The following is a 17,364-nucleotide window of genomic DNA, read 5'->3' as shown; positions in this document are numbered from 1 at the left end:
CGATTTGGGTAATTTTTCCCATTGCGGTTATTGATGCTAAAATTGCGATTGCGATTATACTAAATGGTATCATGAGTCAACTTGATGGGTTTTAAAGAAAATCCACACACAGTTTAGCTAAAATTTGTATTTGTAAAACTAGAAATGTTTTCGTATTGCCACGTGATGTAGCAACTGCTCAGTGTCAGTAATCCTAAATCCAAAATATCCCCATACAACAGACATAGAGGTTTTTTTAGCTACCAGATCACTGTCAACCTCCTCTGCATCCATCTTCGCTCTGGTATAAGTGACGAAGCACACCACACGCATGCATGCCACACGTGCACTGCCTTTTTTGTTCATTTTTCTTTCTTTTTTTTAAACAGCAAGGAAAATCATCAAACTGTTATCAGAAAGTTTGTGTTAACAAGTCCACACATTTATTTATTTAATATAATTGCAACATTTTGCTGTCATATAATTGCACAGGCTGACATCGCGATTGCGATTGCGATGCGATTAATTGTGCAGCACTAATCTCATGTTATTTCTTATATTATATACAGCTTCACTTAAGAGACATCTCAATGACTTCAGTGTATATTTTATTAAATAAACATTCATCACAATACAAATAAACAGCATAAAATAAATTCCTTCAGCTAAAAACAGCCAAAGCAGTGACGTCTGTATGTGTTAATATAACAAACAGTGTAACAGATGATATCAGCTATCAATAAACACAAGATATTCATATCCTGAAACACGAGCACACGATCACACAACAAAACCTCGAGTAAATGTCTTTGTCTTTTCTCGCTTTCTTCTCTCCTGATACTCCAACACTTTACTATGAAAGAATCCTGCAGTGAAAACACACAACATCATTCACTTCACATCATTACATCTAATAAAGAAATGAAGAACATTTTTTAATAATGCATGAAAATGTTTAACTACTGCAATGCAATTTTGAGAAGTTTTATAATTAATATTATTTATAAATCCTCATTTTTTAGCATCATTGTATAAACAGTTATACATAAACAATTTATTTACATTAATGTTTACATTTAACATTCAGTACTGTAAATTATGTATTATAGCTTATATATAATACAAATAGTTGATCAGTTTTCAGTGAATTTTTTTGGCATTGGTGTTCAATTCTCATAATTCTTAAAACATCCTAATGGTTTTAAAATCAAGATTTGGTTTCTTTTGAAAAATCACTTCTTTCATTGACAGGTAGGGTTGCAAAATTCTGTGAAATTTTACGGCTGGAAACTTTCCATAGGAATATATGGGAATTAATAGGAATTTACTGGAAATTTGACTTAAATGTATAAATAAATAAATAAATAAATTCTTGATTTCTGAAGGATTTTTGATCAAATAAATCCAAGCTTGATAAGCACAAGTACAGGTATCAAGATTCTTTAAACATTTTATTATGATATAGTTTAATAATTTTTCTTTTTTATAATTAATATTTTATTAATCACCGATACATTGTACTAAACATTGTATTAAACTTACAATTGACATCTTAACATGTATCCCATAATAATGATATATAATGAATAAACAATTAAATAATATAATTAAGCAAAAAGAAATTATAAATAAAAAAAAACTGATCAAACATACATTTTCACCAAGCACCACGCTCTCATCTGGTAGCAATATCTTGCACATGTTCCCCATTTTGTAACTTATTTTTCCACCATGTCATTGATGTTGAAAAATATTTTTTCGTATGATGCCACTCCTGGAAGGAGGGCTCACCTGGGTTCTTCCAGTTTCTCAGTATTAATTCACATTAATGCCTGTTAAAGGAACAGTATGTAGGATTGTGGCCAAAACTGCTACTGCAATCACAAAACTTGTGGCCGATACACAACATGACAACATAAACATCAGTTGAGGGCTGCAACTCCACTTTTTAAATGACAATATCCTGGCCAGACCACTGTTGTCAGTTATTTAATTATTTGAAATTAAAATGATTTCTTAATGTCGAGTGACATATCAGGGCCATTTTATGATTAATTGAAATACATTTCTTACATACTGTTCCTTTAAGTTTCCAATTTGAAATGTTTTCCAAATTAAGTGCCAATGGAAAGTTTTCAGAAAATTAACGGAAAGCTTTCTCCCCTTTGCAACCGTAATTACAGATGAAATATGAGAAAGACTTGCTAAAAACAAGTTGTGTAAGATTCCTGCTTTAGATTTTTTACCGCTTAAAGTAGATTGATAACTTCTAAGAATAGCAGAAGATTGTGGCTCTTGACAGAAACCTTTCAGTTTCATAATGAGCAGAAGTTCCCTTAAGCTGCACTTACACAACCTTTCATTGTTCTTAACCTCATTCACAAAACATTTTGGTCCTAGAAAATACCCCTTTAATAAGCAGACAAGCTTCTGTGTTAATGTAAACACATCCCGTAAATGTTCTGGGGACGCTCCCAGAAAGAGGACCTATGTAACCTGTGTGTATATGTGTGTGTTTGTGTATATGTGTGTGTGTGTTTGTACCGTTAGGGTTTGACTTTGTCTCCTCCTCCTGTCGTATAAACAGATCAAACATCTGCGTCTGGATGAAGAGTTTAACAAAGCTGAGATGAGTTTTGGGCTCCACGGCTTTCAGGAAAGATTTCTTCTGGAACTGACGGCCGTTCCCGCAACGCTTGAAGTGTTGTGAGAAATGCCCAACAGTTGTGATGAAGACCTGCAGGAACGCCTCTGACACCAGCCGGTTTACTTCATCTGTGCCTACCATTAACAAACAACTACAGGAAATTAAGATAATTTCCCTTGAAACTGACCTGTGTCAGTGTTTGTGTTTTTGTGTAACTCACAAGCATTGTGTTTGCGTGCTGAGAGGGCAAGCAACACTTCCTCCTTGAGTTTAGCTGGCAAGATAGACTCCTCATCTCCTATCTGAGAAAAGACAAACACACACACACACACACACATTCTAATGAAGTTTAGAAAGAAACACATGTACTGCTTTTGTTTGTTTGTGAGGGAGTGAGTTTGCGAGGGAGTGAGAGCTTGCGAGGGAGTGAGAGTTTAGTATGTGTGTAGCATACTGGTCAACACTCCCGTTTTTCCCAGGAGTTTCCCATTTTTCACATTTGTTTCCCGCCCCCTCCCGTTCTGTCATTTTTCCCGGGAAACTCCCGTAATTTGTATGGCCATACCTCATTACATGAATAATCACATCAATATGTTTTCAATGTTGTCCAGTTGCCAGATCTTGTGTGAAACGCATCCTACTCACACAATACATAAAAAATGTGCTGTTGATATTTGCGCAGGTAGACGGGGGAAGTTGAATCAAGCATCACAATTAAAATGGCATTAGAAAGCTCAGGTGGTGGTATGGGGAAAAAACTAAATATAGCTGCAAATGTTGTGACCGCTCCCGGGTGGCGTGACCGCATGGCTGCTCCAGGGTGGCGTGACCGCATGGCCGCTCCAGGGTGGCGTGACCGCATGGCCGCTCCAGGGTGGCGTGACCGCATGGCCGCTCCAGGGTGGCGTGACCGCATGGCCGCTCCAGGGTGGCGTGACCGCATGGCCGCTTCAGGGTGGCGTGACCGCATGGCCGCTCCAGGGTGGCGTGACCGCATGGCCGCTCCAGGGTGGCGTGACCGCATGGCCACTACAGGGTGGCCGCTCCAGTGTGTCGTGACCGTTCCAGGGTGGCCGCTCCAGTGTGGCGTGACCGCTTGGCCGCTCCAGTGTGTCGTGACCGTTCCAGGGTGGTCGCTCCAGTGTGTCGTGACCGCTTGGCCGCTCCAGTGTGTCGTGACCGTTCCAGGGTGGCCGCTCCAGTGTGGCGTGACCGCTTGGCCGCTCCAGTGTGTCGTGACCGTTCCAGGGTGGCCGCTCCAGTGTGTCGTGACCGCTTGGCCGCTCCAGTGTGCCGTGACCGCTCCAGGGTGGTCGCTCCAGTGTGTCGTGACCGCTTGGCCACTCCAGTGTGTCGTGACCGCTCCAGGGTGGCCCCTCCAGTGTGTTGTGACCGCTTGGCCGCTCCAGTGTGCCGTGACCGCTCCAGGGTGGCCGCTCCAGGGTGTCGTGACCGCTCCAGTGTGTTGTGACAGCTTGGCCGCTCCAGGGTGACTGCTCCAGTGTGTCTTGACCGCTTGGCCACTCCAGTGTGTCATGACCGCGTGGCGGCTCCAGTGTGTCGTGACTGCGTGGCTGCTCCAGTGTATCGTGATTCAAGAGCAACTTAGCTTAGTGCACATTGACTGGAAAGGTCATGCAGATGTGTGTGTGTGTGTGTGTGTGTGTGTGTTTGTGTGTGTATGTGACTTACTCTTGCTATGAATTTTGTTTTGGCTCTAGTTGACAGGTCGACAATCAGCAGCTGTAAGATACAAACACAACACAGAATCAATCATTTCTCTTTCTCCCTCTTTCTCTCGCTCATTTATTCACTAAAAAGTAAATATCTGCTTTTCAAGTGTTTACAAACTGGTGGAATCCAGAATGATTGTTGATTATAACTAAAACAATCAAGCTTCAGTAGACAGATGTTTATAAACACTGATGTGTGTCGTAAGTTAAATCCACTGACATCACTGTGATCTGTGATGAGGTCCAGCATGTTCTTCTGAACCCCCAGCAGATACGGCGTCGGTGCCCAACACACATCAATCAGAACTTTAGGAACAGTGGAGATGAACGTGTGCTGCCATACGAACGGATACAAGAGTGCGGCCACAGCGTGAAGAACCTGTGACAGTGTGCTGAACACATACACATAAAACACACTTAAGTAAAACTATATGACTGATGCTGAAATCTGATTGGCTGCTCTAATCACCTGAGCTCCTCTGAGATGAAGATGATTCGTCGTTCCAATACAACAGCAGCAAAAACCAGCAGCACCTCTTCATCCGTTAGACAGCTGAAGAGCGTTTGAAAGTCCACGTGTTCCAGCCAAGAGTCAGCCGGTCGAGTTAAACTGATGACCTGAGATCAGATCAGATCAGATGTTATGAGATCAGACTGGTAATATGAGTAAAGTGTTGTGTGGTTTACCTCTGTCCCATACTCTGGTATGAAGCTGGTGATCTTGACTGTGTTTCCAGGAGCTGGAAGAGGAGATTCCCGCAAACTCTGCATGAACGGATAGATCATCGCCTTTGAGATCTGTCTTCTCTTCTCCACCTCATCAAAGATCTACAACATAAACAACAACAGAAAGATATTTTATTCTAGAAGCTGTAGAAGACGGATAAGTTTAGATTACATCTGTCACATGACTTCAGAAGAATTGAGATTATGAGCCATTGCCTTTATTTACTAAGTTATGTGTGGATGGATGAATGAATGAATGGATAGAGAGACAGACAGATGGACGGACAGAGAGACTGATGATGGATAGATAGAAAGACTGATGGATGGATAAATGGACAGAGAGACAGACAGATGAACTGAGTCGGACAGAGAGACTGATGAATAGATGGACAGAGAGACAGACAGATGGACGGACAGAGAGACTGATGAATAGATGGACAGAGAGACAGACAGATGGACGGACAGAGAGACTGATGGATGGATGGACAGACAGATGGATGGATGAAGAGACAGACAGACAGACAGACAGATGAACGAGTAGAGAGACTGATGGATGGATTGATATATGAAGAGAATGACAGACAGAGAGACAGATGGACGGGCAGAGAGACTGATGGATGGATGGATGGACAGACAGACAGACAGACAGACAGGCAGAGAGACTGATGAATGGATGAATGGACAAACAGACAGACGGACTGGCAGAGAGACTGATGGATGGATTGACAGATAGAGAGACTGATGGATGGATGGACAGATAGACAGATGGACAGGCAGAGAGAATGATGGATGGATGGACAGAGAGAGATAGAGACAGACAGATGGATGGACAGAGAGACTGATGAATAGATGGACAGAGAGACAGACAGACAGATGGACTGGCAGAGAGACTGATGGATGGATGGATGGATGGACAGACAGAGAGACAGATGGACGGACAGACAGATAGAGAGACTGATGGATGGATGGACAGATAGACAGATGGACAGGCAGAGAGAATGATGGATGGATGGACAGAGAGAGATAGAGACAGACAGATGGATGGACAGAGAGACTGATGAATAGATGGACAGAGAGACAGACAGACAGATGGACTGGCAGAGAGACTGATGGATGGATGGATGGATGGATGGATGGATGGATGGATGGACAGACAGAGAGACAGATGGACGGACAGATAGACTGATGGATGGATGAATGAATGGACAGACAGATGGACAGATGGACGGACAGATAGACTGATGAATGAATGGATGAATGGACAGACAGATGGACAGGCAGAGAAACTGATGAATGGACACAGAGACAGACAGACAAATGATTTTAATCTTCATGACCTTTGAGAAGAGTCCGAAGCAGGCCATGTGACTGATGATACAGTACGCTTCAGGGATACGAGCACCTGATCCATTCGGCTGTAGATTACAGATCATTAATAATTAATTATAAACATCATTATTATTCATCAATGTGTTCAGATCATTGATAATTCATTATAAACATCATTATTATTCATCAGTGTTTAGATCATTAATAATTCATTATAAACATCATTATTATTCATCAGTGTTTAGATCATTATTAATTAATCATAAACATCATTATTATTCATCAATTGTGTTCAGATCATTTATAATTCATTATAAACATCATTATTATTCATCAATTGTGTTCAGATCATTTATAATTCATTATAAACATCATTATTATTCATCAATGTGTTCAGATCAATAATAATTCATTATAAACATCATTATTATTCATTAATGTGTTCAGATCATTATTAATTAATCATAAACATCATTAATATTCATCAATGTGTTCAGATCAATAATAATTCATTATAAACATCATTATTATTCATTAATGTGTTCAGATCATTATTAATTAATCATAAACATCATTATTATTCATCAATGTGTTCAGATCATTAACAATTCATTATAAACATCATTATTATTCATTAATGTGTTCAGATCATCATAATAACAATAATCACCAGTAATCTCCTGCAGTAACCGTTTCTCCGACTGCCGTCCACTTCAGTCAGAACGAATGAGAAAGTTTCACTGCGAATCAATCAGAAAACATTCAGTAGTGTAACAATAGCACAGTGTCTGCTCTTTATAACCCAACACATAATCACAAAAACAACACAACACAACACATGAAGAGGAAGAGTTCAACATGAACAATCAACTCCATTATATTAGAACAGTACTCATTCCTCTCTTAAGACACTTCATCATTACAACACTTCCCTTAAGAGACAACTAACATATAAGACACACCAAACAAATCATCATCATCATCATCTGAAACTGAAGTCATTCATTAAAGATTCATAGAGCTGAATCACATCTTCCTGTGAAAAAAACACACAAATAATGTGCAAGGGTTGCGTGCTTAACATCAAATCCAAAGTGCAGAGGTGTGAAAATAAGAGGAAAGTGTGCGTGTGAATGCGTGCGTGCGTCCGGAGACGATGCAAACTGAATGCACATAGCAACCGAATGTTATGCCTAATGTGTGAAGATTTGATGTATGTCACTGATCCATAATTCTATAATCTGTCCCTATAAATTATTTTGTTTAAGTGGACCTACATAAATTGTTTAAATGTGTGTGTGTACCTGCTGTATTGTGTAAGAGGAGCCCAGTTGATGCCGTCAGGAAAGCAGAAGAGATGAACGGCCTTCATGCATCGTTCCTCTTCCTCACGCTGTAGACGTCCCATCACCTCACGCTACACACACACACACACATGTGAGTATTTGCTGTGGTATCAGTGTGTGTGTGTGTGTGTGTGTGTTTTAATCAAACCTTTGGGAACTGATAGGTGATCTGAGGTTCATAACCTTCACCACCCCTCTTCTTCTTCAGACTGACCACCAGCAGATACTCGAAGAAGAGCTGAGCCGTGTGACTCCGGTCACAGCCTGAGGGCGCTGCATGTTTGGAAATTGTGCCTTTGGATAATGCGCTGGAGGATTCAGCTACAAAACAGTAACTAGAGAGCTAAACATCACCACATAAACAACATCACAAACACACACAGAGCTACACATTCAATGAGTTCATTCTCAGAAACACACAACAAAAAAAAAACCAAGATTGAAAAACCACAGTGTGTGTTAGTGTAAGTATGCATGCATGCGTGCATGTCTGTGTGCGTGTCTGTCTGTGTGTGCGTGCATGTCTGTGTGCGTGTCTGTCTGTGTATGTGTGTGCGCATACATGTGTGTGTGTGTGTGTGTGTGTGTGTGTGTGTGTGTGTGTGTGTGTGTGTGTGTGTGTGTGTGTTTGTGTGTGTGTGTGTCTTACTGGCTTTGTGTAGTTTCTCCTGTAGTGTTGAGAACATTGAGCTGATCTTCTTCATGGTTCTGTGATGATGATCAACGTCTGTCTGACAGACACACAGAAACACACAACAGCATTAACACAAACACACACGCATGATGGGAAACACTCAAGATTCCAGTAATTTCTTTCATTTTCAACATTACTTTCAGATAACACAGGTCAAACACGCAGAAGAGCACCTTAAACTCTGAGGAAATGACTAAGAGTTTCATTTTTCACATTACATACACCGACAAACACAGCCTAACATCTAACACAATCTCATATTTAACACAAAAAGTGTGAAACCAGTTAGTTCATCTTTAACACTTTAGTCAGTTCATCTATAGACACAGCAGGGTAGGTATGCCTGTGAAAGTGTTTTAGTGTAGTAATAATAATCATTTTACCACATTTTACTACATCCAATTACTAAATCCATTCATCCAAAAATATCACAATCACTATAGTTTAACCATAGTTACCACAACTTAACCATGTTTTGCTTCAGTAACCATTGTTTTACAGATGGTAATCAATACAACAGAAGTGTGAGGACATTATAATAAAAGCATGGTTTGTGAGTTTGTGTTTACCTCTTTAATGTGTGTGAGTTGTGTATATTATTGTTAGTTGTGTAATATTTGTGTATTTTAATACTCACTGTTGTGTGTTGCTGGTGTGTGCTGTTCTTCACGGTGTTCATCTGTCTCTATAAACACTCACACACTGACTATCACTAAATCTCAACTCGTGAACAAACATATGCCTGTGGACGATGGGCGGAGTCATGACGCAAACACGCCCATATCGCTGACGCTTTATCTTATATGCCCCGCCCATATTCACACGTGTATTTTGTGATGATATTGAAAGCACTGAACCACTGTTTTCATTATGACTGGCTTACCCCAAAATATCTCACTCATTATAAGTTAATAATATTAATTTATGTTGGGGAAATTTTGCACAACAAAGGTGGTTGTGGCAAAATAATTACAAAATAAAACAAACGATTGGGGTTTTTTTACTTTTAAGAGTAAAAAACGATTATGGTAAACAATTCTAAAGGATTGGTTAAAAAATGCAAAATTTCAAAGAATAATTGATCATGTTTTCTGTTCATTCTTGTCGTCCTGTTTATTGATTTATCGATTTATTGTCGTGTGTTTGAGCTCCATCTAGCGGTCACAGTTTAAACACATCGATTAGAGTCTCTACAGTCAATCATGATAGCATGTCAGACTATATTATTTTGTAGAAATTAAATATAATTATTTCTGAAGATGAATTTAATAACTTTAGAACTAGCTTTTACTGGTTTCAAACGGTCATCCCAAAATTATAGTAATAATATCCACAGTTTTTTTTTTTTTTAATCAAACATATTCAACACTGTTTACATTTGCCAGGGGATGAAGGAGAAAAAAGAATTAAATAAAAACATGGAAATGCTTACATACATTAATACATTTAGCAGCTTTCTTGTTTATCAGATTATAAATAGAATTTAGGTATTCCTTCACATCTAATAGAAAAATACGGAATAAAGGTTTATAATCTCCATATTTACGTTTATGTATACTAAAATTTGCCAACAAAAGTAACATATTAATCAAATAATATTCATAAGAGAAAAAAAGAAATAAAATATTTTCAAAACAAAGTTTAAAGCTGTGCAAAATATGAAGTCTAACAAAAGAGCACAAATCTAACCAAAAAATATTTGAATAAGGACAACTCCAAAACAAATGAAAAAATGTTTCTGTTGACCAAAAAGTACAAAATGTCACATTTAAATGTGTTTACAAGGAAATATTTACTAGGGTAACATTTATAAATGAGTTTATGAGAGATTTATTTTACTTTATTTGTTAATAAATATTTGTAAGGCAATTTTATGCCATATCAATATCCACAGGTCCACGGAAAAGGTCTGTGTGCGCATGCGCCCACGAGCGCCTACTAGAGGTGACCCACATTCGGCACCTTTGACCTATTTACACAGACACAAACGCAAAAGATCTCGCACTGCTTTCCGTGCACATCATCAACATTAAATTATCTGCAAATCATTCACTCAATCAATCCATTTGCCAATTTCTGAGTTTTAAACTTCATTTTCAAAACATAAGCACTCGGAACGGGGACAGTAACATTTGACTGACAGTCGTCATGTCCAATCATATACTGAGAAATGTTGGTATGTGCGTGTCGACCAATCAGAAAACGGATTGACACAACATATGGATGTTCTCGTCCAATAGGGCTAGAGGGCGGCCGACTAGCGGTAAACTAATGTGTTGAGAGTTTTGTTTACTTATGATCGATTGTTAATTATTAACTAGTTACTGTTAAACGACCCATAATTATATTTAAACATTTAGATTGTGTATATGATCTGTAGTCGTGTCTTTATAAAGGTTAAATCTGAGGAGGTGAGTGATAATGTTTGGTCGTACACGCCACAGTAAATCATTACTTTTTAGTTATTGGTTATAAATAGTATATTTTAAGTTAACTCATGTAGGTTAAGCTAATCAATATTAATATAAGTATGTATGTCGTTAGTAATTGTTTATGTACTTCTTTATAAAATGATGATCAGTTCTTCTGTACTTTAAGTACACGTGCACTGTGCTAATGCATTGCTTTTTTGACATAGCTATGAGTTTTGGACATTCACCGTGGATATTGTGATGTTTAGTGGATGCGTACCATAATAACACCATATTTTTAATAGATGTGTGGTTATATTGTATTTATATGCCTATGGCTGCTGTATAAAGTAGGAGGAGTTTTACATAAATTATATGAATTATTCATTACCATGGTATAAATATCAACATGTTTTATTGTTATTCCTCTCAGGTTCTCAGAAGATCAGCAAAACATGACTCATCGCACCATCCATCTGTTTCGCAAGGGTCTGCGTCTGCATGATAACCCCACCCTGCTGGCGGCGCTAGAATTCTCCTCCGCCCTCTACCCCGTTTATGTGCTGGACCTAGAGGCGAAGCTTTTGGGTGCGTTACGCTGGCGCTTCATTCTGCAGAGTCTGGAGGATCTGGACGGACGTCTGCGTGCCCTGGGTTCGAGGCTGTACGTCCTCCGTGGCTCCACCCTCGCCGTCCTGCGAGAACTCGTGACTCGATGGGCCGTGACTCAGATCAGCTACGACACCGAGGTGGAACCACATTACACGGGCATGGACCGGGAGATTCGAACCCTGGCGCAGGAACGAGGAATAAAAACGCACACGTGTGTGTCGCACACGCTGTATGATGTCAGGAGGTGTGATGTCATCGGTTTATACGTTCTGAATATATGTAATCTGATATGTGCTTGTGTACTGATGTATGTCTTGTTTTTAGGATTATTAAAGCTAATGGTGGCTCTCCTCCTCTCACGTATAAGAAATTCCTTCATGTTTTGTCTGTTTTGGGCGAACCGGAGAAACCTGTGCGAGAAATCACGGCTGAGGACTTTCTGTAAGACCTGACTGTTATATTTCACATTAAAGATTTGATCTGCACACTGTGTTATACTGATTCCTTTTTGTGCGTGCAGGAGATGTCTGACTCCTCCTGACCCGGATCATGAAAGGCAGTTTGGGATCCCATCTCTGGAGGATTTGGGTCTGCAGGTTCCCTCTGAGGTCCTTTGGCCGGGTGGAGAGACGCACGCCCTTAAACGACTCCAACAACACCTCCAGAGTCAGGTACACACACACAGGGTTTGAAATATTTGATCACTTTGACAACATATATGGCATGTGTCCTATCATCTTCATCAGGGTTGGGTGGCCAATTTCTCCAAACCACGAACGGTTCCAAACTCTCTTCTTCCCAGCACCACGGGTCTCAGTCCGTACATTAGTCTGGGCTGTCTGTCCGTCCGCACTTTCTACCATCGACTCACCAGCATCTACGCACAGGTCATCTCAACACACACACACATAGCTCTGATCCAAACCCCAGTGTTCACATAAATAACACATATTTCTCATCTTCTGTCTGCAGTCGAGGAATCACTCGCTGCCGCCCGTGTCTCTCCAGGGTCAGGTCCTCTGGAGGGAGTTCTTCTACACCGTAGCATCAGCTACTCCAAACTTCACCCGGATGCAGGGAAATCCCATCTGCCTGCAGATCGACTGGAAGCACGAACCGGAGGCTCTGGAGAAGTGGAGAACCGTAAGAGCCGATCCAGACCGATGGTATACTCAGCTGTAGAATTGACTGAAGCTTTAGTCTTGATCATCTTCATCAGGCTCAGACGGGTTTCCCCTGGATCGACGCCATCATGACGCAGCTGCGTGAGGAGGGTTGGATCCATCACCTGGCGCGTCACGCCGTGGCCTGTTTCCTGACCCGTGGAGATCTGGGGATCAGCTGGGAGGAGGGCATGAAGGTGGGTGCAGATACTGTTAAAGTGTTTGTGTGTTTATATACAGGTGTGTCAGGTGTGTGTCTGTGTGTAGGTCTTTGAAGAACAACTGTTGGATGCGGATTACAGTGTGAACGCTGGGAACTGGATGTGGTTATCTGCAAGCGCCTTTTTTCATAAGTACACAAGGATCTTCTGCCCGGTTCGTTTCGGACGCCGGACCGACCCAGATGGACAGTATCTTAGGTGTGGCCACGCCCACATAAGCTCACAAGCTCCACCCTAATCAGTTCTCATTTATTACTAATTTCTGTCCATTAAAATAGTGTTTGTGTGTTTAATTGGTAGGAAATATCTTCCAGTTCTTAAGAATTTTCCCTCTCAGTATATTTATGAGCCGTGGAAAGCACCAGAAGATATCCAGATCAGCGGCGGATGCGTTATCGGTACAAAAACTCACAACTGTCCGATGCAATACATCTGTTACATCTATAATAATGAGCTGTGTGTGTGTGCAGGTAAGGATTATCCTCATCCGATGGTTTGTCATCTAGAAGTGAGTCAGAAGAATTTGGCTTTGATGCGACAGATTCACACCGAACAGCAGAATACCGCACAGCTGACACGAGGTACTAACACACACTTTCATCATAATCATAAAGAAAAATTTGATGCAGTCTGATCATCTGTCTCATATCAGATGTATCAGATGACCCGATGGAGGCGGGGCTTAAGCGTGAGCTACAGGAGGAGGAAGAGCTTATAGAGGGGGCGGAGTCAAACGGAACATTCAAGCGCTTAAACAACGGAATGGATCATCAGTCTCGCCCCTGCAGCTGAAGTCCAGAAACCCTGCGCCTGTCCAAACTCATGTGACCTCAGGATCATAGTTCAATATTTCAACATAATATTAGTCAACATTTAGATGACATCATTTGAGTTTATGAATGTAGAAGTTATATGCACTAAGAGCATGCCGTACACCCAGATTCAGATCAGACTCCTGTATGAACTCAGATCAGACTTCTGTATGAACTCCGACTCTTGTATGAACTCAGATCAGACTCCTGTATATACTCAGAATCTTGTGTGTACTCAGATCAGATTCTTGTACGAAGTTAAACTCTTGTGTGTTCTCAAATCAGACTCCTCTGTGCACTCAGATCAGACTCCTGAATGAATTCAGATCAGAATGCAGTACGAACTAAGACTCATGTGTGCACTCAGATCAGACTCCTGTATGAACTTAGATAGATCTGACTCCAGTACGAACTCAGACTCTTTTATGCACTCAGATCAGACTCGTGTATGTGTGTGATTACATTTGTTTACACTTGAATGTATTTGAAACCAACTCATTGTTCAACTCCAATAGTTTTCTTGTGCACATGTGTTTATGATTGTGTGTTTGCTCTACAAAATAATACAAAAAACAACTTTGTCATGCAAATAAATATATAGTGTTATGCATGTGTATTTTTAAATGTCTCAGAAATAGTTTAAATGCTGTAAACATGCACTTCTCTAATGATTAAAAAAGACTGATACAAGCTTTAAGTTCTGCAATGACATGATATTTCACACACGTGTTGTTTAAAAGTTGTGACGTACGATTTAAGCTGTCCTGCTACCGTGAAGCTCGACTCATAAATATTAATATGATTCATTATTCGCACGGCCTATCCTGCAACCAATCAGAGACGCCTTAATTCCGTTACGCGCTTAATATTCATGAGGCTGCTTTCAGCTACACTCGCATCCCGGATCCCAGCGCCACGTCGGCAGAGCGGAGAGACGCCAGGAGTGTTGCGGTGCTGCGCAGACTGAGCAGCGTATGACGTCACATTACCGCGAGAGTGATTCGAAACTAAACACTGGACGCCCGTGCTCTCGCGGTACTGCAATGGCGATTATCTGCGCAGTCTGTAATGTCGAACACGCCTACTGTTGATCAGACACATCAGATATGAAAGACATGAGAGACTGTATGAGACACGTCTGATGATTTTACTGAGGGGAATGCGGTGAAATATCGAGAGCAGAGATCACAATCATGGTGAAGGTGAGATCGCACGTGCATCTCTTTCTCTTTCTTTTAGAACTAACATCTTCATTCTTATGAATATCTTTTCTCTTCTTTAGTAATAACGATGTGTTTAATGCATGCATATTTTAACACACCTTACAAATAAATAAGTCACAGTAAGATTATCAGACAAATATTTTAATATTTGATTCAGTTTATTTAATGAAATTTCCTATTATATGAAAATTAATGCACTTCAGTCTATAACTTTAAATAGTCGCTTTGATGTTTTTGTGTTGTTGTTGTTGTTATAATAAAGTGTGTGTTTGGGGTTGCGCGCATGTTTTACATTTGATTATGTGTCATATTTTTGTTTTATAATATTCCATCGTGTTAATATTTGTCATTTTATCATTGATCTTTATAATGGATGGGTTATTGTTGATCATTTGGGCTAGAATTAAAGTGAAAGTTAATGTTTTGATGCTGTATATAAGCACAGAATTCAGCTTTATATATCAAACATTATCAGATTTGAGTTTTCTGACTGTTTTTTATGTCTCAGAGTGTAAACACAGAGTTTCAGCTGAGCAAGACAACATATGAAGAAGAAGAAACACAAAACACACACAAAGAGACATCTGCAGGTACACACACACACGTGCACATACATGTAACATACACATAAAGCATGTAACACACACATGTAACACATGCACAGGAAACACACGTTGCACACGCACATAAAACATTTAACACACACACATAACACATGTACACACACATAAAACACATGAAACACACGCATAACACACACATGTTACACACATATAACACATGAAACACACACATAACACATTTAACACACATAACACACATGAAACACACGCATAACACATGTAACACACACACATAACACATGTAACACATGCACAAAAATGTAACACAAATATAAAGCAGCTGATGTATTAAGCTGTGTATATATCTAAAGTTTTCTACACATGTATCAGATATCTTTGTGTGTCTGTAGTGTTGTTATATTTGTAATCAGACACACCTCAGTCTCCTCTGAGATGAAGTGATGTTTGCTATTCCAGTATGTGAGATATTATCCTGGGAATACTCAACCTCTGCTTTGAGACTTTCTGGTGTCTGCTGGGAATTCCTGCTTGTTTTCTGACAAAATATCTGATGATGCAAGAGCTTTATTCATATTACCTGTGCACACACACACACACACACACACACACACACACACACACACACACACACACACACACACACACACACACACACACACTCGTGTCCTTTTAAACCTGCTTGACTTTTTAACATTACATTTCTTCAGATGTCAGTAAGGAGCACACTACAGCTCCGCCCGGGATGATTTGGCGGGTGACCGGCGGCCTTTTTAACGCCACAAAGGGCGTGATGGGAGCCACGGTGGGCGGAGTCACATGGCTAGGGGGTAAAAGTCTTGAAATCACCAAATCAGCTGTGACCTCTCTCCCATCAGTGGGCGTCGGCCTGGTGAAAGGCGGAGTTTCTGCAGTGGCAGGGGGCGTGTCCTCCGTGGGGTCAACGGTGGCCAATAAAGTATCGTTTACAGGAAAGAGTAAAGACAAATCAGAGTGAGGATGAGGAGGATGATGTCATTCATGAGGACTTTCGTTTGACATATTTCAACAAATGTACATCATGTTATTTTGATGCTGTTGGTTCTTCTTAAATGATCAATGTTTTAAAGACATGTCGATCAGTGATGCATTTATTTTGTCTCTCTGACTGTAAACACATTTCATCTCAGTCGAACATCACTGCCTGTCACATTTTGTATTATAAAGACCTAAATATATAGGAATTGAATTATAAGAGGATTTTCAGACATAAACTCCTTTATACGATGATCTTTCTTAGATTTTATTAAAGATTCAGCTGCTGTTAAACTTGTGTTTTGCTCCACTGTATGTTTAATTCATCTCACATCTGTACATCAGATCTCCCTCCAATGTTTCATCATGACTAGAACACAATCTGGGACACTTAAATAACAAGAATATTACAGTAAACACTTATTTTTTACAATATGATTTATGTATAGTAGATTATCAGACAGGTCTGGTGTTTATTAAATCATATTAAAATTTCACATTAAGTTTGCCAAAAATACCATCTGTATCATCTGTAGGTGCAATATATTTATATATTCAAATATAACTTTAAATATATTTCAAAATATAAAAAATAATTTATTTTAAATATTAAAATAATGTATTTTACATCAATATATTTTTTGGCAATTTTTTAGTATATTTTTTAAGGCATTTATATTCACGTCGCATTGGAAGAAAAACTTTTAATGTTACATAACAGGTTTTAAAAATATTTAATTATATATTTAACTGCAAAATATATAATGCATTTACATTTTATACAAACTTTTATATTTTGTCCAAGAAAAATATATTTTTTGGCATATGGGTTGTAAAATTAGAATGTATGTGTTACTCCTGAAATTTATTTTG

At 39.6% G+C, this 17,364-nt stretch overlaps 3 protein-coding genes across 7 annotated transcripts; 2 read left to right on the top strand and 1 right to left on the bottom strand.

The window, feature by feature from the left end:
- Window positions 1-570: 570 nt before the first annotated feature.
- On the bottom strand, window positions 571-9,206 carry dennd2db (DENN/MADD domain containing 2Db). Of its 2 annotated transcripts, XM_065243170.2 has the most exons (13): window positions 9,092-9,206; window positions 8,410-8,491; window positions 7,909-8,081; window positions 7,719-7,831; window positions 7,085-7,154; window positions 6,423-6,500; window positions 5,047-5,187; window positions 4,829-4,977; window positions 4,580-4,751; window positions 4,319-4,369; window positions 2,847-2,928; window positions 2,524-2,760; window positions 571-845 (listed from the first exon to the last, which is right to left on the bottom strand). In XM_065243170.2, the coding sequence occupies exons 1-13, from the start codon at window positions 9,131-9,133 to the stop codon at window positions 760-762; spliced, it is 1,476 nt and encodes a 491-aa protein (XP_065099242.1). In that variant the 5' UTR covers window positions 9,134-9,206; the 3' UTR covers window positions 571-759. The 2 variants fall into 2 exon arrangements, with proteins under 2 accessions (XP_065099242.1, XP_065099243.1); XM_065243171.2 differs by lacking the exon at window positions 571-845 and having other exon boundaries at window positions 2,638-2,777.
- Window positions 9,207-10,707: 1,501 nt separating this feature from the next.
- Window positions 10,708-14,438, top strand: cry4 (cryptochrome circadian regulator 4). Of its 4 annotated transcripts, XM_065243169.2 has the most exons (11): window positions 10,708-10,865; window positions 11,299-11,721; window positions 11,802-11,918; window positions 11,998-12,148; window positions 12,224-12,364; window positions 12,450-12,620; window positions 12,697-12,837; window positions 12,908-13,059; window positions 13,162-13,259; window positions 13,332-13,442; window positions 13,514-14,436. In XM_065243169.2, the coding sequence occupies exons 2-11, from the start codon at window positions 11,321-11,323 to the stop codon at window positions 13,651-13,653; spliced, it is 1,623 nt and encodes a 540-aa protein (XP_065099241.1). In that variant the 5' UTR covers window positions 10,708-10,865; window positions 11,299-11,320; the 3' UTR covers window positions 13,654-14,436. The 4 variants fall into 4 exon arrangements, 3 of the variants coding, with proteins under 3 accessions (XP_065099241.1, XP_065099240.1, XP_065099239.1); XR_010521407.1 differs by lacking the exon at window positions 13,162-13,259 and having other exon boundaries at window positions 13,514-13,530; XM_065243168.2 differs by having other exon boundaries at window positions 12,486-12,620; window positions 13,162-13,442; window positions 13,514-14,438.
- Window positions 14,439-14,718: 280 nt separating this feature from the next.
- LOC135721051 (transmembrane protein 263) lies at window positions 14,719-16,785 on the top strand. Its single transcript, XM_065243166.1, has 3 exons — window positions 14,719-14,875; window positions 15,405-15,486; window positions 16,188-16,785. The coding sequence occupies exons 1-3, from the start codon at window positions 14,867-14,869 to the stop codon at window positions 16,472-16,474; spliced, it is 378 nt and encodes a 125-aa protein (XP_065099238.1). The 5' UTR covers window positions 14,719-14,866; the 3' UTR covers window positions 16,475-16,785.
- The last annotated feature ends 579 nt before the right edge of the window (window positions 16,786-17,364 follow it).

Source organism: Paramisgurnus dabryanus, chromosome 24 (genome assembly GCF_030506205.2).
Source record: "Paramisgurnus dabryanus chromosome 24, PD_genome_1.1, whole genome shotgun sequence".
NCBI classification, from domain to species: domain Eukaryota; kingdom Metazoa; phylum Chordata; class Actinopteri; order Cypriniformes; family Cobitidae; genus Paramisgurnus; species Paramisgurnus dabryanus.
This window is presented reverse-complemented; position numbering and strand designations above follow the sequence as displayed.